General features: G+C 38.8%; 1 protein-coding gene across 5 annotated transcripts in view; it reads left to right on the top strand.

Annotated features, from left to right (window-relative positions):
- The window catches only part of ATP13A4 (ATPase 13A4), a 134,365-nt gene that overhangs the window by 83,049 nt on the left and 24,371 nt on the right, over nt 1-26,945 (top strand). For all 5 annotated transcript variants that reach the window (XM_044252013.1, XM_044252012.1, XM_044252015.1 and 2 more), the window contains exons 14-20: nt 11,698-11,848; nt 13,626-13,712; nt 13,944-14,097; nt 15,485-15,596; nt 20,282-20,406; nt 24,531-24,694; nt 25,512-25,634. In XM_044252013.1, the coding sequence (XP_044107948.1) occupies nt 11,698-11,848; nt 13,626-13,712; nt 13,944-14,097; nt 15,485-15,596; nt 20,282-20,406; nt 24,531-24,694; nt 25,512-25,634 (916 nt within the window). The remainder of the gene's footprint in view (nt 1-11,697; nt 11,849-13,625; nt 13,713-13,943; nt 14,098-15,484; nt 15,597-20,281; nt 20,407-24,530; nt 24,695-25,511; nt 25,635-26,945) is intronic.

Here is a 26,945-nt window from a genome sequence, read left to right as displayed (position 1 = left end):
CTTTTTTTTCTTTCTTTCTTTTTGAACCTCTTTTTATCCCCAAATCAGAAGAGATCCTAATCTCTTCAATCTTTTTTTTTCTTAATTCTTCTTTAAATTCTTGATTGAATTTTTAATTCAATCTCTTTTTTTTAATTCTTTTTTAATTTTTTTTCTTTCTTTCTTTTTGAACCTCTTTTTATCCCCAAATCAGAAGAGATCCCAATCAGAAGAGATTGGGAGATCCCAATCAAAGGAGATCCCAATCAGAGGAGATCCCTTACCCAATCGTGAGGGAGGAGAAATCCCCCCTCACGATTTGGGATCTCTTCTGATTTGGTTAAAGCATATTTTCCTGGGATTGTTGCCACTCTTTTAGTATTTTACTTGCTCCTTCATATACTCTTAGCTGGACAAAATGACAAGGCGGAAAAATTCACAACAAAAAAAAGAACAAGAGGCAGTACCGAAGGCTAGGGACCTAATCAATACAGACATTGGTAATATGTCAGATCTAGAGTTCAAAATGACAGTTCTCAAGGTTATAGCCGGGCTTGAAAAAGGCATGGAAGATATTAGAGAAACCCTCTCCAGAGATATAAAAGCCCTTTCTGGAGAAATAAAAGAACTAAAATCCAACCAAGTTGAAATCAAAAAAGCTATTAATGAAGTTCAATCAAAAATGGAGGCTCTCACTGCTAGGATAAATGAGGCAGAAGAAAGAATTAGCGATATAGAAGACCAAATGACAGAGAATAAAGAAGCTGAGCAAAAGAGGGACAAACAGCTACTGGACCATGAGGGGAGAATTCGAGAGATAAGTGACACCATCAGACGAAACAACATTAGAATAATTGGGATTCCAGAAGAAGAAGAAAGAGAGAGGGGAGCAGAAGGTATACTGGAGAGAATTATTGGGGAGAATTTCCCCAATATGGCAAAGGGAACGAACATCAAAATTCAGGAGGTTCAGAGAACGCCCCTCAAAATCAATAAGAATAGGCCCACACCCCGTCACCTAATAGTAAAATTTACAAGCCTTAGTGACAAGGAGAAAATCCTGAAAGCAGCCCGGGAAAAGAAGTCTGTAACATACAATGGTAAAAGTATTAGATTGGCAGCTGACTTATCCACAGAGACCTGGCAGGCCAGAAAGAGCTGGCATGACATTTTCAGAGCACTAAACGAGAAAAAAATGCAGCCAAGAATACTATATCCAGCTAGGCTATCATTGAAAATAGAAGGAGAGATTAAAAGCTTCCAGGACAAACAAAAACTGAAAGAATTTGCAAACACCAAACCAGCTCTACAGGAAATACTGAAAGGTGTCCTCTAAGCAAAGAGAGAGCCTACAAGTGGTAGATCAGAAAGGAACAGAGACAATATACAGTAACAGTCACCTTACAGGAAATACAATGGCACTAAAATCATATCTCTCAATAGTTACCCTGAATGTTAATGGGCTAAATGCCCCAATCAAAAGACACAGGGTATCAGAATGGATAAAAAAACAAAATCCATCTATATGTTGCCTCCAAGAAACCCATTTTAAACCCGAAGACACCTCCAGACTTAAAGTGAGGGGGTGGAAAAGAATTTACCATGCTAATGGACATCAGAAAAAAGCAGGAGTGGCAATCCTTATATCAGATCACTTAGATTTTAAGCCAAAGACTATAATAAGAGATGAGGAAGGACACTATATCATACTCAAAGGGTCCGTCCAACAAGAAGATCTAACAATTTTAAATATCTATGCCCCCAATGTGGGAGCAGCCAACTATATAAACCAATTAATAACAAAATCAAAGAAACACATCAACAATAATACAATAATAGTAGGGGACTTTAACACTCCCCTCAGTGAAATGGAAAGATCATCCAAGCAAAAGATCAACAGGGAAATAAAGGCCTTAAATGATACACTGGATGAGATGGACATCACAGATATATTCAGAACATTTCATCCCAAAGCAACAGAATACACATTCTTCTCTAGTGCACATGGAACATTCTCCAGAATAGATCACATCCTCGGTCCTAAATCAGGACTCAACCAGTATCAAAAGATTGGGATCATTCCCTGCATATTTTCAGACCACAATGCTCTGAAGCTAGAACTCAACCACAAGAGGAAGTCTGGAAAGAACACAAATACATGGAGACTAAACAGCATCCTTCTAAAGAATAAATGGGTCAACCGGGAAATTAGAGAAGAATTGAAAAAAATCATGGAAACAAATGATAATGAAAATACAACAGTTCAAAATCTGTGGGACACAACAAAGGCAGTCCTGAGAGGAAAATATATAGCGGTACAAGCTTTTCTCAAGAAACAAGAAAGGTCTCAGGTACACAACCTAACCCTACACCTAAAGGAGCTGGAGAAAGAACAAGAAAGAAACCCTAAGCCCAGCAGGAGAAGAGAAATCATAAAGATCAGAGCAGAAATCAATGAAATAGAAACCAAAAAAACAATAGAACAAATCAACCAAACTAGGAGCTGGTTCTTTGAAAGAATTAATAAAATTGATAAACCCTTGGCCAGACTTATCAAAAAAAAAAGAGAAAGGACCCAAATAAATAAAATCATGAATGAAAGAGGAGAGATCACAACTAACACCAAAGAAATACAAACTATTATAAGAACATACTATGAGCAACTCTACGCCAACAAATTTGACAATCTGGAAGAAATGCATGCATTCCTAGAAACATATAAACTACCAAAATTGAACCAGGAAGAAATAGAAAGCCTGAACAGACCCATAACCAGTAAGGAGATTGAAACAGTCATTAAAAATCTCCAAACAAACAAAAGCCCAGGGCCAGATGGCTTCCCGGGGGAATTCTACCAAACATTTAAAGAAGAACTAATTCCTATTCTCCTGAAACTGTTCCAAAGAATAGAAATGGAAGGAAAACTCCCAAACTCATTTTATGAGGCCAGCATCACCTTGATCCCAAAACCAGACAAGGATCCCATCAAAAAAGAGAGCTATAGACCAATATCCTTGATGAACACAGATGCAAAAATTCTCACCAAAGTACTAGCCAATAGGATTCAACAGTACATTAAAAGGATTATTCACCACGACCAAGTGGGATTTATCCCAGGGCTACAAGGTTGGTTCAACATCCGCAAATCAGTCAATGTGATACAACACATCAATAAAAGAAAGAACAAGAACCATATGATACTCTCAATAGATGCTGAAAAAGCATTTGACAAAGTACAGCATCCCTTCCTGATCAAAACCCTTCAAAGTGTAGGGATAGAGGGCACATACCTCAATATCATCAAAGCCATCTATGAAAAACCCACTGCAAATATCATTCTCAATGGAGAAAAACTGAAAGCTTTTCCACTAAGGTCAGGAACACGGCAGGGATGTCCATTATCACCACTGCTATTCAACATAGTACTAGAAGTCCTAGCCTCAGCAATCAGACAACAAAAGGAAATTAAAGGCATCCAAATTGGCAAAGAAGAAGTCAAATTATCACTCTTCGCAGATGATATGATACTCTATGTGGAAAACCCAAAAGACTCCACTCCAAAACTGCTAAAACTTATACAGGAATTCAGTAAAGTGTCAGGATATAAGATCAATGCACAGAAATCAGTTGCATTTCTCTACACCAACAACAAGACAGAAGAAAGAGAAATTAAGGAGTCAATCCCATTTACAATTGCACCCCAAACCATAAGATACCTAGGAATAAACCTAACCAAAGAGGCTAAGAATCTATACTCAGAAAACTATAAAGTACTCATGAAAGAAATTGAGGAAGACACAAAGACATGGAAAAATGTTCCATGCTCCTGGATTGGAAGAATAAATATTGTGAAAATGTCTATGCTACCTAAAGCAATCTACACATTTAATGCAATTCCTATCAAAGTACCATCCATCTTTTTCAAAGAAATGGAACAAATAATTTTAAAATTTATATGGAACCAGAAAAGTCCTCGAATAGCCAAAGGGATATTGAAAAAGAAAGCCAAAGTTGGTGGCATCACAATTCCAGACTTCGAGCTTTATTACAAAGCTGTCATCATCAAGACAGCATGGTACTGGCACAAAAACAGACACATAGACCAATGGAACAGAATAGAGAGCCCAGAAATAGACCCTCAACTCTATGGTCAACTAATCTTCGACAAAGCAGGAAAGAATGTCCAATGGAAAAAAGACAGCATCTTCAATAAATGGTGTTGGGAAAATTGGACAGCCACGTGCAGAAAAATGAAATTGGACCATTTCCTTACACCACACACAAAAATAGATTCAAAATGGATTAAGGACCTCAATGTGAGAAAGGAATCCATCAAAATCCTTGAGGAGAACACAGGCAGCAACCTCTTCGACCTCAGCCGCAGCAACATCTTCCTAGGAACATCGCCAAAGGCAAGGGAAGCAAGGGCAAAAATGAACTTTTGGGATTTCATCAAAATCAAAAGCTTTTGCACAGCAAAGGAAACAGTTAACAAAACCAAAAGACAGCTGACAGAATGGGAGAAGATATTTGCAAACGACATATCAGATAAAGGACTAGTGTCCAAAATCTATAAAGAACTTAACAAACTCAACACCCAAAGAACAAATAATCCAATCAAGAAATGGGCAGAGGACATGAACAGACGTTTCTGCAAAGAAGACATCCAGATGGCCAACAGACACATGAAAAAGTGCTCCATATCACTCGGCATCAGGGAAATACAAATCAAAACCACAATGAGATATCACCTCACACCAGTCAGAATGGCTAAAATCAACAAGTCAGGAAATGACAGATGCTGGCGAGGATGCGGAGAAAGGGGAACCCTCCTACACTGTTGGTGGGAATGCAAGCTGGTGCAACCCCTCTGGAAAACAGCATGGAGGTTCCTCAAAATGTTGAAAATAGAACTGCCCTATGACCCAGCAATTGCACTACTGGGAATTTACCCTAAAGATACAAACGTAGTGATCCAAAGGGGCACGTGCACCCGAATGTTTATAGCAGCAATGCCAAACTATGGAATAGCCAATAGCCAATAGCACAATAGCCAAACTATGGAAAGAACCTAGATGTCCATCAACAGATGAATGGATCAAGAAGATGTGGTATATATACACAATGGAATACTTCGCAGCCATCAAAAGAAACGAAATCTTGCCATTTGCGACAACATGGATGGAACTAGAGCGTATCATGCTTAGCGAAATAAGTCAAGCGGAGAAAGACAACTATCATATGATCTCCCTGATATGAGGGAGTGGTGATGCAACATGGGGGCTTAAGTGGGTAGGAGAAGAATCCATGAAACAAGATGGGATAGGGAGGGAGACAAACCATAAGTGACTCTTAATCTCACGAAACAAACTGTGGGTTGCTGGGGGAAGGGGGGTTGGGAGAAGGGGGGTAGGGTTATGGACATTGGGGAGGGTATGTGCTTTGGGGTAAATTGGAAGGGGAGATGAACCATGAGAGACTATGGACTCTGAAAAACAATCTGAGGGGTTTGAAGTGGTGGGGGGGTGGGAGGTTGGGGTTCCAGGTGGTGGGTATTATAGAGGGCACAGCTTGCATGGAGCACTTGGTGTGGTGAAAAAATAATGAATACTGTTTTTCTGAAAATAAATAAATTGGAAAAAAAAATCTTAAAAAAAAAAAAAAAAAAAGAATGCTTGGATCAACCAGGAGATCAAAGAAGAACTGAAACAATTCATGGAAACCAATGAGAATGAAGACACTTCGGTCCAAAACCTATGGGATACAGCAAAGGCGGTCCTAAGGGGAAAATATATAGCCATCCAAGCCTTGCTCAAAAAAATTGAAAAATCCAGAACACACCAGCTGTCTCTACACCTTAAAGAACTGGAGGATCAACAACAAATCAAACCAACTCCACACATAAGAAGGGAAATCATCAAGATTAGAGCTGAGATCAATGAGGGAGAAACCAGAGATACAGTAGAACGTATCAATGAAACTAGAAGCTGGTTTTTTGAAAGAATCAATAAGATCGATAAGCCACTGGCTACACTAATCCGAAAGAATAGAGAGAAATCCCAAATTCATAAAATTATGAATGAAAAGGGAGAGATCACAACTAACACCAAGGAAGTAGAAACAATCATCAGAAGTTATTACGAACAGTTATATGCCAATAAGCTTAGCAACCTAGATGAAATGGATGCATTCCTGGAAAAATATAAACTACCAAAATTGAACCAGGAAGAAATCAACAACCTGAATAGACCGATATCTAATAACGAGATTGAAGCAGTGATCAAAAATCTCCCAAAAAACAAGAGCCCAGGACCTGACGGATTCCCTGGGGAATTCTACCAAACCTTCCAAGAAGAAATAACACCTATTCTCCTGAAGCTGTTTCAAAAAATTGAAGCAGAAGGAAAACTTCCAGACTCTTTCTATGAAACCAGCATTACCCTGATCCCCAAACCAGGCAAGGACCCTACCAAAAAGGAGAGTTTCAGACCAATATCACTGATGAATATGGATGCTAAGATTCTCAACAAGATCCTAGCCAACAGGATCCAACAACACATTAAAAAGATTATCCACCATGATCAGGTGGGATTCATCCCTGGGCTACAAGGATGGTTCAACATTCGTAAATCAATCAATGTGATACAACAAATTAATATGAGAAGAGAGAAGAACCACATGGTCCTCTCAATTGATGCAGAAAAAGCATTTGACAAAATCCAACATCCGTTCCTGATTAAAACGCTTCAAAGTATAGGGATAGAGGGAACATTCCTGAACCTCATCAAATCTATCTATGAAAGACCCACAGCAAATATCATCCTCAATGGGAAAAAGCTTGCAGCCTTCCCGTTGAGATCAGGAACAAGACAAGGATGCCCACTTTCACCACTCTTGTTCAACATAGTATTAGAAGTCCTAGCAACAGCAATCAGACAACAGAGAGAAATAAAAGGTATCCAAATTGGTAATGAAGAAGTCAAACTCTCTCTCTTCGCAGATGACATGATTCTTTATATGGAAAACCCAAAAGACTCCACCCCCAAACTACTAGAACTCATACAGCAATTCAGCAGCGTGGCAGGATACAAAGTCAATGTGCAGAAATCAGTGGCTTTCTTATATACTAACAATGAAAATACAGAAAGGGAAATTAGAGAATCGATTCCATTTACTATAGCACCAAGAACCATAAGATACCTGGGAATAAACCTAACTAAAGAGGTAAAGGATCTATACTTGAGGAACTATAGAACACTCATGAAAGAAATTGAAGAAGACACAAAAAGATGGAAGACCATTCCATGCTCTTGGATTGGAAGAATAAACATTGTTAAAATGTCTATACTGCCTAGAGCAATCTATACTTTTAATGCCATTCTGATCAAAATTCCACCGGCATTCTTCAAAGAGCTGGAGCAAATAATCCTAAAATTTGTATGGAATCAGAAGAGACCCCGAATCGCTAAGGAAATGTTGAAAAACAAAAATAAAGCTGGCGGCATCACCTTACCTGATTTCAAGCTTTATTACAAAGCTGTGATCACCAAGACAGCATGGTACTGGCATAAAAACAGACACATAGACCAGTGGAACAGAGTAGAGAGCCCTGATATGGACCCTCAACTCTATGGTCAATTAATCTTCGACAAAACAGGAAAAAATATACAGTGGAAAAAAGACAGTCTCTTCAATAAATGGTGCTGGGAAAACTGGACAGCTATATGTAGAAGAATGAAACTCGACCATTCTCTTACACCGTACACAAAGATCAACTCAAAATGGATAAAAGACCTCAACGTGAGACAGGAATCTATCAGAATCTTAGAGGAGAACATAGGCAGTAATCTCTTCGATATCAGCCACAGCAACTTCTTTCAAGATACGTCTCCAAAGGCAAAGGAAACAAAAGCGAAAATAAACTTCTGGGACTTCATCAAAATCAAAAGCTTCTGCACAGCAAAGGAAACAGTCAAAAAAACAAAGAGGCAACCCACGGAATGGGAGAAGATATTTGCAAATGACAGTACAGACAAAAGGTTGATATCCAGGATCTATAATGAACTCCTCAAACTCAACCCACACGAAACAGACAAACACATCAAAAAATGGGCAGAAGATATGAACAGACACTTCTCCAATCAAGAAATACAAATGGCTATCAGACACATGAAAAAATGCTCATCATCATTAGCCCTCAGGGAGATTCAAATTAAAACCACATTGAGATATCACCTTACACCAGTTAGAATGGCCAAAATTAACAAAACAGGAAACAACATGTGTTGGAGAGGATGTGGAGAAAGGGGAACCCTCTTACACTGTTGGTGGGAATGCAAGTTGGTGCAGCCTCTTTGGAGAACAGTGTGGAGATTCCTCAAGAAATTAAAAATAGAGCTTCCCTACGACCCTGCAATTGCACTCCTGGGTATTTACCCCAAAGATACAGATGTCGTGAAAAGAAGGGCCATCTGTACCCCAATGTTTATAGCAGCAATGGCCACAGTCGCCAAACTATGGAAAGAACCAAGATGCCCTTCAACGGATGAGTGGATGGGGAAGATGTGGTCCATATACACTATGGAATATTATGCCTCCATCAGAAAGGACGAATATCCAACTTTTGTAGCAACATGGACGGGACTGGAAGAGATTATGCTGAGTGAAATCAGTCAAGCAGAGAGAGTCAATTATCATATGGTTTCACTCATTTGTGGAGCATAACCAATAGCATGGAGGACAAGGGGCGTTAGAGAGTAGTAGGGAATTTGGGTAAATTGGAAGGGGAGGTGAACCATGAGAGACTATGGACTCTGAAAAACAATCTGAGGGGTTTGAAGTGGCGGGGGGGTGGGAGGTTGGGGTACCAGGTGGTGGGTATTATAGAGGGCACAGCTTGCATGGAGCACTGGGTGTGGTGAAAAAATAATGAATACTGTTTTTCTGAAAATAAATAAATTGGGGAAAGAAAAAAAAAATATATATATAATGTACTTTGCTGTCATCATATTAGCCAGGGGCCGAAGTTGACCCCTGGGTACCTCTTTGGAGAATACCAGGACACTGTCCCTTCGGGAAGTATGTTTCTTGCACAAACTGAAGCCTTGAGTTGTGCCAGGAGGAAAAATGCTGCACGGATCTGGGTACACTGAGCTGCAGGAAGAGGAACATCTGTGGGGCCATAGCTAATGCACTTATTCTCCTTGGTACTGTAGTTCTGGAAACTCCACCTTTTGGTTGCCAGAAACTCCTCCTGTCTGGCCAGAAAAGACTCATTTTTTAGCAATTTTCGGTTCCCGGTGGTAAGGTTGGCACAGCTCTCTTGTGTGGCCCTCTTGTGGCCATGGCTGACTTTGCAGCCTTGGCTGCTTTTTCTTGCTGCTACCTTCACTTGGGATCAGGAAACATTTGACATTGACATTTTTTTTTTTTTTTTTAAATGAAAGTGTTTCCCTTTCACACTTAGCAACTTTTGCCGCAAAAACATATATTACTAAAGGGTACATTATGGTTCTTCTTCGCTATGCAGATGACTTAGAATTTTCCCATAAAAGATTTTAATTACATGTGTTTAATACATTTTCATATTAAAATATTATTTATAGACAGGTCTCTTTCCGGGGTTAAAAAATAAATCTTGGTGTTTCTAGCCACTTACGTTCACAAAAGAAACCTCTTCTAAGTATTAAACATTCTAAAGTTCTTTCCATTTTCTCTCAAAGAGAGATTTAGTTATATACCTAGTCATCCTGTTAACTAGTGTGTTTCTACCTCAGCTTCTACAAAAAAAAAAGTATGTGTTTATTCAAATATGCAAACATCCAGAGAGCCGTTTCTTTTTTTTTTTTCTAAAGATTTTATTTATTTATTTGTCAGAATGCCCACAAGTAGGCAGGGTAGCAGGCAGAGGCGGAGAGAGAAGCAGGCTCCTTGCTTGGAGCCCTTGTGGGACTTGATCCCAGGACCCTGGGATCATGACCTGAGCCGAAGGTAGAGGCTTAACGACTGAGCCACCCAAGTGTCCCAGCAGTGTGTTTCTTATTTACATTTGTGTTCCTAGTGTTGTGGCATTATACCAGGCACATGCATAACAAATGTTTGTTTCATTTATTTTTTATTTATTTATTTTTAATATTTTATTTATTCATTTGACAAAGATCACAAGTAGGCAGAGAGGCAGGCAGAGAGAGAGGAAGGGAAGCAGGCTCCCTGCTGAGCAGGGCTGGATCCCAGGACTTGGGGATTGTGACCTGAACTGAAGGCAGAGGCTTTAACCCACTGAGCCACCCAGGCACTCCAAATGTTTGTTTAATTTAAAATGAACTATGTTCCATTTTTTAAATACTTTTCTACTTTTTGAATTGACATCATCTTAACTATAAAACTTTCAATTTCTAAAAGCAGCTTGTCAAATTTAAATAAAAATAATTGATATAATGTTTAGGTTATGGACTAATTAATTAGGTCTGCTACTCTTTCTTCCTCCATTCCTTCTTTCTCTCAAAAAGGTCAAAGTTGGCTTTAATGACTAAAAGGGAAGTTTAAAATTTGAAAAATATTGATACATTTAATTAATAACAAAGAATACCGATTCGATATTAGGTAAGAAGTAGCCATCTGACTTATAGACTATTAAGTATCTTCTTGTAAGAGGTAAGTTCATCTTTAATAATTCTTATTTTTTCCCAAAGACTTGCCTAATGTGCCAGCTACTTCCAGAACCATCAGAAGACTGCCTGAGGCTATTTGAGTGGGATCAATCATAAACATTCAAATAAGAATATGAAGACAAGGAAGAGACAGAGTTCTATTTATTTGTTGTGTAAACCAGGGTTTGGGCCAATCTTCAGGAACTCAGAAACACACATTCAGAATTAGGCAGTGATGAGAGTATGTGTGTGCTATCTTAAAAATAAGATCCTCCCCCACCTTATCTGTGTTTGCTTTCCAGCACGAGCTTAAGCTTCTGTGTTAATCACATTGCTGGTGATTGCTTAATGTTTGCTGAAATACTAGGGAATATGTTGAAAAGCACTAGGATAACTTGAACTTTTGATATATAATGATAGGTACAATCAACAGGGTCAGTAATCAGCCAAGATGTTTTTGAACTTGTAGGGAAGCTTGAATGAGAAAGCCAGGAAGAAATATGGCTGAATTATGAGATAACACTGTGATATGGTTGCTTTCAAGAAGAAAAGGCTAGAGCAAACTTAGGCCATATTTAAAGAATTGCAATGTTCTTATCATCAGAAATAATAATCTGAACCTGGAGACTGCCTTTGAAGACAAACTATGACAAATACAAACTTTCCCAATAAAGAGCGATTAGTATGGTAAGAGGTCTAGAATCTGCACATTGGAGGCACAGCTAGAGGTTCCTGTGTAGCCCCAGTGGAAGAAACAATAATAGGGATATGCTTCAAACTAAGGGTAATACTTCTAGTTTTTTTCTGTACCTCTGGAACTAAACCAGTGGCAGAGAAAGAACAGGGAAAAGAAAGACCTTGAAAGAACCCAGAGACCTTTCTCATACTTGCTGAACTTAAAGAAGGATGATGGCTAGATGAAGCACTCTTAATCTGGGGTTGCGGATTGGAGAATGGGTACTAATGTAACAAACCATGCTAAATTAATTTTTAAATGGATATTTACTTCTAGAAGCTCCATTGTGGCATGGAGGAAGAGGACTGAAGCCCCTTTTCTTTTCTCCTTTAGCTTCCAGGAAATACACAGCTTTGCCTCGGGCAGGTCTTTGCCATGGGGCCCGCTGTGTGCCGCCATGGCCAGCTGCCACTCTCTGATCCTTCTCGATGGGACCATCCAGGGAGATCCTGTGGATCTCAAGATGTTTGAAGCCACCACCTGGGTAAGGCCCTGCTCTTCACGGAAGCTCAGAAGCATCTTCAATGCCAGGACAACACAGATTCAGTACTTATAAGTGTGAGGTTTACAATAAAGAGTGGCATGTGGTAGTGACATGCAAACTAATCTAAGCCTGTTTTCCACACCTGTAAAATGTGGCTAATAATATTATCTCCATTGTAGGGTTATTGTGAGCATTAAATAGAATGATGCATTTAAAAAAAAAATCCCTGGTAGTGTGCCTGGACTATTACAGGTTAATAGGATTAATGTAATTATGATTATTATATATCTTCCCACTCTTGAGACAATATAATTATTGTATAATTATTTTCCAACTCTTGAGCAAGGTCTGGTTTTAAAGTTTTCTAGAATGTGGGGATTAGGAAACAGCACTGTCTTCTGTGCTTAGGATAACTCATTGTTCCCGAAAGTTTTATTCTTATTCATTAAATATTGATTTTATTTCCAAAGCTAAAAACAAGAGAAAGGGAAACCATGAAAGAACTTTTGTTGCGACTTTAAAGGAGATTTAAGAACAAATGGTGTAGTTCAGGACTTCCCAGTTCTGGTTCTGGTTTTGTTCTGTAGTCTGGCTTCCCAGTTCCAGTTTTCGGCTCTATTCTACTTGACCTTGTGAAGTCAGCTCTCTTGTTGGGCCTCTGGCTCTCATGACCTTAAAACGACAGGGCTGAATTAGATCAGCAGTGTTCCTATAAAGCAGGAAAACAAAACAAAGCAACCAAACTGAAATCTTTTCTGAAAAGGAAACTGTATTTGCATAGCTGTCTATCACACCCAGTGCTCAGCTCAACCTGATGTACTATATGGTGGCTAACTGAATATAATAATAATAATAATAAAAAACTACAAAAATTATCTTTCTTCACACACAAAAAGGAAACCTTATTCAGAAGTATTCTATAAAACACCAACAGTTGGAGTTGCTGTGGTTGAGTACCACGTGAAGTACGGGAAGCACCTTCCATCTACTTAGTCACAAGCCCACCCCACCCCCTGCATCCTGGTGCAGCTCTAGACCCCTGTGGTACATGTGTTTGCCCCACTGAAGGAGGCAATCTCTAGAGTCCCTTCCAGCTCCTGTGCAGCACGGTTCTGTAGCAGGCCGAGGTAACCTTGCCAGTCCCCCATCCTTCCTGGGTTACTGTTTCTGTATCTTTAAGTAGGAATTACAATTTCCTGTTTGAGATTTTTTTTTTCAGCTGCTGGCTGATATGATTACAAAGCATTTTGACATCTTTAGGTAAAAGGTTCCTTTGACTATAATTTAGGGTTATTATTTCAGCAATGACTGAGTGTTTACTGAACACTAGCCATGCCCATCACAGTCCCTGCCCTGCCTGGCCCTGAGGACTATTGATTTAAGTTAGATAGAGAGGGAAGGGCAGGAACAGCCTCAAACTCCAGGAAAACAAAGACCCTTGCACACAAGTCTGGCTCTTCATGCTCACTATTTTCAAGTTAAGCTCTTCAGAAGTGGAGAATGAAGCTTTATGCAGCACATTCCAACAGAGAAAGCAGGATAAATTGCATGAATAATTCAGAAGTATCTGCCCTTCAAGTACTGCTGTATTTCCAATGCACTTTTTCCCCCCGTGGTGAAATAAGTCTCGTTCACCTCCATCTGGCTGAGGGAGGAGATACCGAGAGTATATTGAGGTGGTCTCAGGATTTTCTCAAGGGGTGAGTTTGAGCCTGGTATTAGTGGATGATGAGAAATAAATAAATCTTTACAATGAAATATCCCATTTGTGAAATAGGAGATGGCTGTTTCTGGGGAAGATTTCCACATCACAGGAGTGCCAGCACATGCCATGGTAGTTAAGCCCTGCAAAACAGCCAGCCAGGTAAGACTTGCCTGCTATCTACCCCATAATGCTCAAACTTAAAGGGAAAATCTCATCAAGCCTACAGTTTTGAAAGGGCACAGATACGTCTTCTTTGAACTCCGTATGTGAAAATTGCTAATACCTTGGTTCCCGTATCTGCTAAAATAAGAATAGAGGGAGGAGTAATTAATTCCTAATATCTAAGAGCTATGTTGGTATGTCCCTCTCCATTCCTCATCCCTCAACCAGGTCCCAGTGGAAGGAATTGCAATCCTGCATCAGTTCCCATTCTCATCAGCACTGCAGAGGATGACAGTCATTGCCCAAGAGATGGGGGGTGACAGGCTGGCATTCATGAAAGGTGCACCAGAAAGGGTGGCCAGCTTTTGCCAACCTGAGACAGGTAAGTGAATAGATTTGTAGTACAATTGACAAATCTGTATTTCCAGCCCAAATGTGTCCCACCAACACTAAATCTATAACTCTAATTGCCCACTGGTCATTGCTAATGTGGTGACTCAGCTGACATCCCAAACTCAATACTTATCTTTCTTGCTTCCTATATTTTCCATCTTGGTGAATGGTACTACTAATTTACACTGCTACCTCTAATTTACGATTTGTCCCTGATTCCTTCCTCTCTTCATAGCCTCTGTTTTGTCAACTGCTAATCCATGGCCCTGTCACTCCATTAGCTCAGACCCTCATCATCCCTCCACAGGATCCCTTCAATATTTGGTGAATTGAACTCCAGCCCCTGGTCTCCCCTACTCTGATTCACCTTTTATACTGGGACCAGATTGGTTTTTCCACCACATACTGTAACCATGTTGTCACTTTCTTGTTTTTATTCTTCTGGTTTCTTCCCACAGGCTCCAGGATAGTCTCATACTCCTTTAGAATCATATCTAAAGGGACGCCTGGGTGGCTCAGTTGGTTAAGCAGCTGCCTTCGGCTCAGGTCATGATCCCAGCGTCCTGGGAACGAGTCCCACATCGGGCTCCTTGCTTGGCAGGGAGCCTGCTTCTCCCTCTCCCTTTGCCTGCCATTCTGTCTGCCTGTGCTTGCTCTCTCTCCCTCTCTCTAATAAATAAATAAAATCTTTAAAAAAAAAAAAAAGAATCATATCTAAGACCTTCATGATCTGACTCTCATCATACTTTCCAGATGCTTTACCAGCACTGTCTTCCCCTCTTGTGTTTTCCTGAGCTTCACTCACTACTGAAGTCGTGATGTATTGTGTCTCCATGTCTGAGCCTACGGTGCTTCCTTAGTCAAAAATGCCTTTCCCCTTCCTTCATCTACCTACTTTCTGCCAGTATGATATAAGCTCCTCAAAGTGTTTCCATAGCACATTGCAATTACTTGGATCCCTTGCAGTGGCAATGACCACATTCTACCCTCAGAGACAGAGATCTCTAGAGCAGGGCCTGCAGTTTAGTCTCTGCAGACTCCACGACACCTGACACATACATTATAGGTAGACTCTCCATAAATGTTTGTTGGTTAAACTGGAGAAAAAAGAATTACATGCTTTCCCCATCTTTTTTACATTTTCCTTCCTTCCTTCCTTTCTTCCCTCCAATGCTTCATTCTCATTTCAGTTTCACTGGATCCCAAGAGGTCAATCCTGACAATGTAATTATGTTTAGGGTTCCCACTGACTTATTTGTGTATCTTTTTTAGAAGTGTGTTTTCTTGGGAAATAATCGAATTTGTTTGTAAAGAATTTCTCCACCAATACTAACTGAGTAAATGTTGCATACTAATCTTAATTATTTTTTGAACAGTACCAACTAGTTTTGTTAGTGAACTTCAGAGTTATACAACACAGGGCTTCCGGGTGATAGCACTGGCCTACAAGAAGCTAGAAATGGATCATCACAGCACTGCCCTGACAAGGTAAGTGGGAAGGATTTGATAAGGCAGAATGGTTTGCTGGGCAGTGGACTAGGCAGGGGACTGAGCAACATAGCTTGCTGGGATTTTGTGTGCATAAAGCTTGGTAAACAAGGATATAGTCATTCTTGTCCTGCCTTAATCACAAAGCTGATGTGAACACTGGGAGAATTTATGAGAAATAGCTGTATAAACTACAAAATATGTTCTAATTTGACACAAACATGAATATAACCAGTGTTTCAGAGAGTTTGAAATTATGGTTATGACCTCATTTTGAACCAAATACAAGTTAGCTATTTTTTTTCTTTTTTTGAATTATTTTATTTTATTTTTTTTCAAAATTTCTTGATAAATACTCAACTTAATGAACAATAGAGCTAGATTTAATGTGTGATCCAGATAATGTTTTTAAGAAAGCAAGAAAAGTTACAGAGGAGCCCTTCTAGAGAAAGTTTTGATATGTAAAAAAGGAGTGCTTAAAAACTAAAATGGGCTGGAGTATTTATTAGTTCAAATTTGTTGCTTTATTTTCCATGGGTTAGAGATTACTGTGTTTATTTTGCCTCCACTGCCATGTCCAATACTCTGTGTCAGCTTCTACGGGTAACACTGCTGTGGAGATAATCAAGGCTTATTTTGTTATTTTGGATTTTAAATTTGTGAGATCTAACATAATTGTGTTCCACCCTGTCAGATTCATATTACTGTAATTATATTTTGTACCACTTCCTTTAAGGTAAAATTCATATGTAATATGACCTGCACATACTCTATAAAAATAATTATAATGCCCTCTCCTATAGGGAAAATAGAAGCAAAAGTACAATTCTTGACAAAAAGTAATAATTCAGTATTTGCTCTGCTGACTCCAGCAAATCAAACTGAAGCAATATACTCCTGCACCTGTGGGTAGAATCATGAGGTGGGGGTGGTTGCAACAGCTAAGAGTGCCAACTGATACAGGTGTGTTTACATATTGAAATCTCCAATACCACCAGCAGCTGTGCTGTCAGTGAGATGACTCTGAAATAGTTACAAATTCTTGGTTAAACTGAATAAAACTGTATCATCTCTTTTCAATTTACATGGTAGTTACATTCCTGAAAAGTTCAACAGGATATCAAAACTGTGCAAAAATGGTTTGTGCTTATATGTAAAACACAGCAAGGGGAAGTATATTTGTTTAAAATAATATTAGTAGTATTAGGTATATTTTAATAATTCAGTATACTATATACTGTAATAATAGTACAATATAAACTGTATAAGTCTATGCTGGTTTAGGAAAGTATAAATGATATTTTTATGTCCGTGAATGTCCTGTAAAATATTCGAAAGGCTGTGGGATGCAGGGGAATTCTTTACTGTGCATTGATCATTGCAGAAAATCTTTGATAGATGCCTGAAAATTTTCCAAAATGTCCTCTAGAGGCAGTACCACTCCTGTTAAGAATCACCCAAATGCCCCAACTCAGTCATTTTGTGAATGGGCAGAGAGGGAAGTAACACATTGAAAATTTCTGAGTATTGGATTCCTGTGACCACCTTAGACTGACCCTCAAAACTTGGGCTATTACAACTCTGGGTATTTACTGTAACTTAATCAATACATTCACATACTCAAGTCAGAGAGCTACAAGTGAACTATGAGATTGGATGTCACATTTTAAAGAAAAGAAATCTTGGGTCTAGGATATACCAGAATTGGGAATGGAACTTTGTTTCTTGAGAACCTGTTGACAGATATATATCAGGACTCTGGCTACCATGCTGCTGCTTCTGATTATTATAATAAAATATTTGATATCTACACATTTCAAAATAATGGCTTTGGGGCTGCTGCAGATAACAAAGCACTAATGGTGAAGGCACATAAGCCGTAGGGAATGGTACAGAGGAGAGTACACGGCCTGGCTAACAACACTGAAATTCCAACTTTTTCAAAGTCTGGTAATATCTAAACACTTCTAGGATCTCATAGGATCTAATCTTAGGTTGTTGCTTTGCCCCCCATGTGCTAAAGCCACCACACCACTACATCTATCCCTAGCTAAGCTAATTTACCTAATTACCTTTGCTAATCCCTAATTAGAGCAGAACAGTCTTTCTTTCGAGGGGGATGTGTGTGCGAGTGTGTGTAAGTTTACTCAAAGTGTTTTCAGCACTGATATTATACTTTCTTTGAGTGTTCTTGGCCGACTTTTTGCACATTTCAGCCTTTGCATGGATTTTAAGAACATGAAGTGTAATTTCACAGATGACAATGCTTCTTTCGTGTTACAGTTCTGATTCTTTATTATTTTTGGATGTCTCAGGAGGACTTATGATATCTGTGCAGAATCAGGAAAAGATAGAATAGTGATTCCAAGTTGCAGACCTTGAGATCCCTCAAGGGACCACTTCTCTACTTCTTGGTATTTCTTTACTTCATATTGAACCTCATGAAAAGAAGGATCGTGTAGTGTTAGAGCTAGAAGAGATCTTGGCAATCCATTAGTTTTACCACCTTCTTTCACAAAATAAGAAATAGATGACCAGACAAAGAAAGTGATTTGCCATGGTCATACAGCAAGAGAGTGGCAGATCTGGGATTAGAAGTATAGTCTCCTGATTATTTTATATTGAATCCTCTGAACACCATGTGCCAGAGGAACCAGAAGGAGTGCCAAGTAGGTTGCAGAGTATGTCAGATGGTAGACCCTGTGGCCATTTTATTGACCCAGTCTGATGCCTTGTGGTTGACTTATGTCATATCATGTCATATCATATCATGTCCTTGGATACAAGGACCACTAGAAAGATTGGAGGACCTCAATCAGGGATGAACTAAGTTATCATTCAAAGAAGAGCTCAAATCTCTTCTGTTTCAGGAAAGTTTCTCCAATCACTCCACCTAAAAATGATTATATTTTCCTCTCTGACTCCATAGGACAATTACCTGTACATCATGGTACTTTTCTCAGCCTTCTATACAACTGAGGTGATCAAGTCTAATGTTGTCCTGTTGGTTGAACATGAAATCTTTGGAGTTAGGAGCTATTGTAGTTTCTGCATATTCTCTCTGCCTTTTCCTTAGCCTTGTTCCTTTCACCTAATTAGGTATTTAGTAAATGGCCAATCACTTGACAGACTGGCTTTGCTTTCCATAAAACCCTCTGACAGCAAAATTTCTGAAAAAGGAAATAAATTTTCCTAGACTGCCTATCAAAAAAATGGTCACATCAGACACCAGAGCACTGCAACTTAGGGTACCCTGTCTGAGCACTTCCTCTGTGCTGGTCACCACATGCATGTTGTTGAGCCGATTGTCATACCAGGCAAGCTAGTCCTCAAGTTGTTGAGACAGATTAGATAACAAAGAATGGTGAGTGATAAAGGAACAAATAAAATGCATACTATCCTGAGGCAGAGGTAAGATGCAGAGGGAGCTATTTTTTCTACCTGGGGAGGTTTTTATGGGAAAGCACATGTGAAGTGGCTCTCAAAATATAAATGGGAAGTTTAAATGGCAGATCACAGGGGAACTTAACAACCTTCTCCATGAAATAAGAAAGAATGTCTTACGGCAGTCTAGAGCAAATGTTTCGAGATGGTTGAGTACAGAGCATAGCCATGGTGGCTGGGTCACCTTGTCTGGACATTAGGGTAGTTGAAGAATTTAGTGATAGAGAAAGCTGAAAAATTATACAGAGACTTAATTCCAGGTTCTGAAGACTGGGGAGTTCCTGGGGTGAGTAGTGCAAACTCTGCCGGCTTCCTTCTAGCCATTCTGGTGGAGATGTTAGTAGTGTCTTAGGAGCATGACTGACTTTAGCCCCTGCCCCTGGCTGACGTGAGGCCCAGCATTGAGACGCCCATGGCAAGCAAGGCCAGGTGCTCTCCTGGGTGCTGCTTTCATTCATATTTCAGCCAGAATTAGGCAATACTGGTGTCTTGCTCTTGTGTCTGCTAGAGATGTCTGGGTTTCAGATAAATGAATCATGGGAGAATTTTTGGGTCCCTGAAAATTGGGTCCCTGAAAAGTACCCCCAAAATTACTCCCCTGCACTTAATCCCATGGAATGTCTTGGTGATGGTCTTGTGATTGGGAGCCTCAAAGGCCCCACTTCCTTGCAGAAACATTCACACCTTATGCAAAAGAGCAATGCTGCCTGTCTGCAGAGGGAGGAAGGGAAGGGAGGAGAGAGAGGGCTGTGTTTTGAGCTTCATATCTCCTGGGGTTGAAATAGTATTACTTATAGGCCTGGATTCTGGAGAAATTGGCATTTTGTTTTCTTGTTCTTGAGCCTCACTTAACTTTGTACGATGTTCAGTACCACAGCTAGAACTCCTCCCAGGTGGTTGCTAACAGGTGAGGTGCTGGAAATCAGACTAGTCACAGCAAAGAAAGAAGACTTTGAATCATTTGATTCATTCTCTATGAAAGTTAAAGCAAATATTTCACTTAATAAATACTCTCTTTTCCAATTGATTCAGTCAGAGTAAATGTCTCGGTGCCCTTCCTGCCCCCTCCCGTCTTTTTTCTGGGTATTTCCTGGCATGTATGTAGTAGTTAAGGAATTGTGCTTAAGCGGGTGAGTGGGAACCACTCTGACAGGAACCTATTTGCCTTTGTTTTTGCTTTGCTTCCCCAAAGAAAGACCACAGTGTGCTATTTCTTCTCATTTATATGTATATATTTCCAGGGACAAAGTAGAATCAGACCTGATATTTCTGGGATTGCTGATCTTGGAGAATCAGCTAAAGGACGAGACAAAACCTGTTCTGGAAGAACTCATCTCAGCCCGGATAAGGACCGTAATGGTCACAGGTATAGAACAACATGTATGTGAAAACAGAAAGAATTTGATGTGGAAATAGGCAAGATTCACTCATCTCCCAAAGATTGTTGACAACCTCCTGTGGGTTAGACACCATTCTTGGTACTGGAGATTGGCAACGGAAAATGCAAAGTTACTGTTTTCACCAAGTTTCTATTTAGGTGAGGTGAGATAGAAAATCAATCAATCAGGTGAGCAAATAAGCAACTAGCTTTCAGAGTTATGAGGTACATGAAACAAAACAGAGTGATATGGTAAAGTGTGTCTGACTGGCTAATATATATGTGGTATCCTCTCAGAGAGGGGTCATTTGGGATAACACCTGCCCGATAAGAAGATGTGAGCTATGCAAAGATGGTGATTTTTGTTAAATGTTAGAGGAAGAGAAATGTTCAGTCAGTGTGGTCTGCAAACTACACTGAAGGCCCATCAATAATGAGGTCTATTATTCCGGTAGTAAAAACTGCTATACCCATACTTCTTTCAAACCCCAAATCACACAAACAGGAAAGGGGTGAGAAAGGATCATGCAAGAGAAGTGTGTGAAATTTCTTAATGAATCCTTCTAAGTGGAACTGATGATGTCTTAATGCATTCATTTGTTTGAATGTGTGCCTTTCTTCCCCTGCTTTTAAGTCCGATGCATTTAAATTATGATAATTGTGTCACCAAGATACAGTATTACCCCACCAGAGCCCATATTCCCCAGCCCACTTTCCCTGAACCCAGTCTCACTGCAGAGAACCCTAGGATAGTTCTACTTTCCCCTCTGTACCTCTCCATCTTCCATTCTATTACCGCAATCCAAGAAACTTTGGGATCACTTTTACTCTATCCCTTTTTAGTCCCTCAATCCAATGTCTAAGCATTGCTGAGTTAATTTACTATTTCGAATTCCCCTTATGTTATGACCTTTCTGTCTCAAAAATATTTATTTACACTTATTTGACACATTCTCACAATCTATCCTTAATATTGAAATGAAATACATCATTCTGTACACTACCTCTTCTCTTCTGCCCTCACATAGGAATTTCTGTTCTCTTTCTTGGCTCTCTTGGTTAAATATTTTTCCCAAGACTTGTCCTTGGATAGGATGGAAGGGTGATATGTTCTCTGAATTCTTACATATCTCAGATATCTTTCTTCACTCTGACAGGTGAATGATATCTTGCCTGGGTATAGGATTTGGGGGTTATAGTCTTTTTTTTTTTTTCTTAATGATCTCAGATGTTATTACAAGTCTAACGTCTGTCCACTGTAGTTAATTTGTTCTCTTCCCTATATAATCCTTTTCTTTAATTCTGGAGTTTAGAAATGCTACCGGGGTATGTCTATATGTTTATCTTTTTACATTAATTGAATATGGAACATAGTGAGCCTTTTAATCTATCTTCTTCCTGTCAGGAGAATCTCTTCTACTGTTCATTTAATTATTGCTTTTGTTTTGTCTCCTCCTTTTTCCCTTCTGGAATTTCTGTTGTTCACATGATAGGCTTCCTAGATCTATCCTCTTAGTCTCTTATCTTTTTTCTTGTGATTCTGTATTTGTTATAATTTTCCTTTGTGTTTAAGATTTTTTTTTTTTTTTTGCATCCAATTTTTCCAAAGCACAAACTCAGGTTCCAAAAATGACCATTATTACCTCTTAAGTGTTAAGTTCTGAAATCATTATTTTGGGGCAATAATGGCCCTTAAAACCTTTTTTGTTTTGGTGGTGGTGGGGAGAGAGGAAGGTACATTTGAGGTTTTTTTAAGTGCATTCCTTATTTTTAATGTTCTAATGCAGGTTTCATCTATCTTCAACAACTACTCTATTTTGCCTTTCATGTGTTCTGGTTGTTCTGCCTGATCTTTTCTTGTTTAGCTTCTGGGATTTCTTGAATGGTTTGTTATATTTCTCTGTCAGATGATTGAGGCTCAGACCTGGGCTGAATCTCCCAAACAGTTGAACTTCTAGGGTGGTGGATAACAAAATGGTCTTGTGTTGCAAAGCAGCCAAACTCTTGGTGACTTGCTAAGGCATGTGGTGAATTCTTCTTAGGGCTCAGGGTACCAGCCTCAGGGTAGATAGAGAAGCTCTCACCCATTAATTAGCTCTTCTGGAGATTCTTGTAAATACTTTGGTAGAAATCTGAAGAAAGCCATGTCAGGGATAGTCAGCCAGGTGTTACCTTATTTATTGTTCAGTGGTTGCTCCAGGAATCACAACATCTGTACCTACCCTTTCAAGAAGACTTACAAACATAAAAGTCCTCTTTTTTTCCTTTATGTTATAGTTGCCATGTGTATGCAACAAATTATCTTAGATAAGTAATAAGGCATATCTAAGAATGTCTTTATTTCTCTTTATTTCTGAATGATTCTTCCGCTAGCTATAGGAATCTGAGTTGACTGTTCTCTCTTCAGCACTTCAAGAATATTCCACTGTCATCTTTCTTCTATGATTTTTGATGAGAAATCTGTGATAATTCAAATAATCATTCCCTAATATATAATATATTGTTTTCTCTATCTGTTTTTAAGATATTTTCTTTATCTTTGTTTTTAGAAGTTTGATTATAATGTTCTTGGGTATGGTTCTCACTGAGTTTATCTTGCTTGAGATTCACCAAGCTTCTTAAATATATAAATTTAAATCTTTTACCATATTTGGGATTTTTTCTGCTTCACTTCTTCAAAAAAAATTTTTTTTTTTCCTGTTCTCATTCCTTTCTCCTCTCCTTCCTGGACTCTAATGACATGAATCTTGTTATTCTTCCATCTCTGTTCTTTTGTTTTAAAATTTTTCTCTCTGTTTTTCAGATTGCATAACTTCTATTGATTTATCTTTTAAATTCATTGACTCCTTTTCTTGTCATCTCCATTCTGCTCTTGGGAGCATCCAATGAATTTTTATTTCAGTTATTATATTGTTCAATTTTGAAGTAGTCATTTGGTTCTTACTTACAGAGTATATTTATTTTTACTTGAGAACTTCTATCTTGTCATTTATTTTAAGAGCATTAACCTTCACCTCATGGAGGAGGCTTATAAGGGCTGCTTTAAAAACACTTAGTTTTTAAAGTCCAACATCTGGGTCATCCTTGGACAAGCAAATGTTCTTTTTTTTTTTTCCCTTGAGAATTGACTACATTTTCCAGGTTTATTTTATTTTATTTTATTTTGCATGTTGAATATCCTAAATATTTAAATTATTATATTACAAGAACTTGGATCCTGTTAAAATCCTCTGGAGATTGTTGAGGCTGTTTGTTTGTTTGTTTGTTTGTTTTAGCAAGGAAAACTCTAGGATATATGAGGTGATTAATATCATAGTTTATTTCCTGAGGCTTTTGCTTTTCTCTGGGTTTGTTCTATGCATGCACAACTCTGAGTTGAGTTCATATCCTGAGGTAGTCTTTTTGCCTATCTATCTTCTTTCTTGGGTCTGTCCCATAATTCTTCAGCCTTCAAGCTCTTCCCCCCCCCCCCCCCTGGTTTCTTTGGCCAGAAAGATTAAGTTTCTCTTGGAGTTTTAGCTTCCTTCACAGCTCTGGGACTAGGGTTCACATTCAGGTCAAACATGTGGGAGGAAAGAGAAAAAAAAAAAAAAAGCCAAAAATTTCATCACCTTGTAGATTATTTCTCCAGATTCAACTCTCTTCCACATTCTGCCTGCTTATGTTTACTTTTCAAAATCCTTGGATAGTTGTTTTTTGTATTTTGTCCATAGTTTTCCACTGTAATCAGTGGGAGAGATAGATTTTAATGTTTTTTTTTCCAGTTTGGCTGAAAGTGGAACCACATGATACTATATTAAATCAGTGGGATTTTGTTTAATGTTTACCAAGCTAACAAATGATGGAGATAGATTTGAAATTCACCTTTTTATTTTTCCTTCCCACTCTCTGGAAAAAAATATACTGGTAGGTTATGAAGTAACCAGATGAAAAGCAAAAAGAATCACAAAAGGGATCATGAATCCATGGAGAATCAGAGTGAGATAGACTTATAAATTATTTATTTTCACACCTAAAATAAGTTCTGAACTCCTTACCCTAGTTTTCCGGGCCATACATGAAATGATTCTATTTATTCAACCCCATCTTGCTATACTTCTCCTTTCTTGTAGGTGACAATCTTCAGACGGCAATAACAGTGGCCAGGAAGTCTGGAATGGTTTCTGAAAACCAAAAAGTCATTCTCATTGAAGCAAATGAAACCACTGGGTCCTCCTCAGCATCTATAACTTGGAAATTAGTAGAGGAGAAGAAACAGATTTCATATCGTAATAAGGTATACCTAAAAAACAGACCTTCTGCAATATTATGGCTCACATTGTTGGCTGCTGAGCAGCTCTGATTGGCCAAGATGTACAGGTAACCTAGAGTCAACATATTTCTCCAAATGTCTAACACATATGCTATTTGAAGAGCTCCCATCACTTTCTTATACTGTCCTACTGAGCTTTAATGTACAGTGTTTTCCTGAATGCTGGGAAGAATTCATTCTTTCAAGTGTTGGCTCTTGTTGGCTCTATATAAGAAAGAATGTAGTAAGCGGGACTGTGAATCTAATTTCTCATCTTCCTCTTGCTTGCTAGCCATCCCCTCCGGTCCAAAGGAGATTTAGTCCCTGGGAGTGAAACTGCTGTGTGCATTGGAAAATTAGATTATGTCTTCAGGGTGGGAAAAAAAGTTTTATTCATCTATTCCCAATCTTGTCAGTATCTTATCTCCATTGTGTCCTTGTGGGACAATATTAATCCTATAAGAAAACAAATTGTAAGTTCTCACTTCAGGGAGAGATTTGTTAAGCTGTAATGCTTTTGTATAGTACACTTGAAATGTGTGAAATGTGCTCTTCTCTGGGACTCACCATGGTCAAATCAGGATGAGAACAAGACATGAGTAAGTGTTATTCTCCTATTCACTAGAGGCTGTTTGTGCAAAGATTGATCTAGCAAAGAGAAAGTGCTTCTCTGAGGAATCAGGGCTGGAGTGTGACTCTTAAAGAGACACAAGACTGTCATCTTTTTCTTCTCTTTGATATCTTTGTGGTTCTTTACCAAATCTCTATCAAATGTCTAAAGTAATTGTGTCTTGCTTTGCAGGATAATTACATTAATATCAGGGAAGATGTCTCTGATAATGACAGAGAAGGAGGTTACCATTTTGCCTTAAGTGGAAAATCTTTTCAGGTTATAAGTCAACATTTCAGCAGCCTACTACCAAAGGTAATCTCCCAGTAAAGATGCTGATGATGTCACTTACAGAACATTTTCCTAAGTAATTTCAAGCCTCTATAGATGAGATATACCTATTGAATAGATTTTAAAAAAGGCAGATATTTTTGTTGTCTCATTTCCTACTAGATTTAAAATTAGTGAATTTGATTAGACAATTTCTTATCATCTATAGGAATAAATTATTAAGGAATTCTCAAATCATAAATATTGCTTTTGGGTGGCTGTCTTTATATTGCCATGGTGAGGGGTCTCCTACTATAGCGGAAATCCAGCAATTATACAGGAAGGCAGGCCAAGAATAGAGGAATTCCATTAGGTTTTTGATAGAGAAACCTTATACAAAAGCCAGTCAAACTTAACACTTTTCTGATGAAGAACAATAGTGGGGGCAGGTAAGTTTTATATATAACATGTGGACAAACTGGAAAAAGACTATATCCAGTATAATACAAAGATAAATGGTTTTATTCTTTTTTTTTTTTTTAAATTCAATTGCTTATCCTCTTAGGTACTATTTAGGAAAAAAAGAATAAAGACTTTGAGGCTGACTGAACATTAAGCTGAGTTACTGCCAAAAAGAGCAGGGAATGTAGAGATCTAACACAGAAGAATTTAGACTCTATAGGATAAAGCTCAGGTGGATGGAGCTGGTATAGGTTTAATATCTCCAAACCATCAATGTTCCATAGCCCAGATTAGGCTTGGGATATTAGCTGAGTTTCACAATTGGTCAAGTCCAGATGGTAGTTAAATCAAAGATCACAAATTGTCACTATTTCATCATTAGGCTGTTTTTCTGCTAGTTCTCAACAATTTTCTCGGAAGCAGTTACCTCTTTTCCTTTTCCTGGGAGTTAGCCTCTGGATATCTCATAATTTCTGCTACTCTACTGACTCAAATTCTATTAAGGTCCGGATTTTTTTTTTTTTAACCACATTTTCAATGACAGCTCAGCTAAATTCCTGAAGATCATCAGTTTAATCAATGTTTTTATTACGTCTTTACTGATTTTTGGTCTCCTGCTCACTTATTTTTTTTTAAAAGATTTTATTTATTTATTTGATGGAGAGTGATCACAAGTAGGCAGAGAGGCAGGCAGAGAGAGAGAGAGAGAGAGAGAGAAGGAAGCAGGCTCCCCGCTGGGAAGAGAGCCTGACGCGGGGCTCGATTCCAGGACCCTGGGATCATGACCTGAGCCGAAGGCAGAGGCTTTAACCCACTGAGCCACCCAGGCGCCCCAGAGAGAGAAGCAGGCTCCCTGCTGAGTAGAGAGCCCGATGCGAGACTCGATCCCAGGAC

This window comes from Neovison vison, chromosome 6 (genome assembly GCF_020171115.1).
Source record: "Neovison vison isolate M4711 chromosome 6, ASM_NN_V1, whole genome shotgun sequence".
Lineage (NCBI taxonomy): Eukaryota > Metazoa > Chordata > Mammalia > Carnivora > Mustelidae > Neogale > Neogale vison.
The sequence above is the reverse complement of the archived record's forward strand: the minus strand, read 5'-3'. Positions and strand labels throughout refer to the sequence as shown.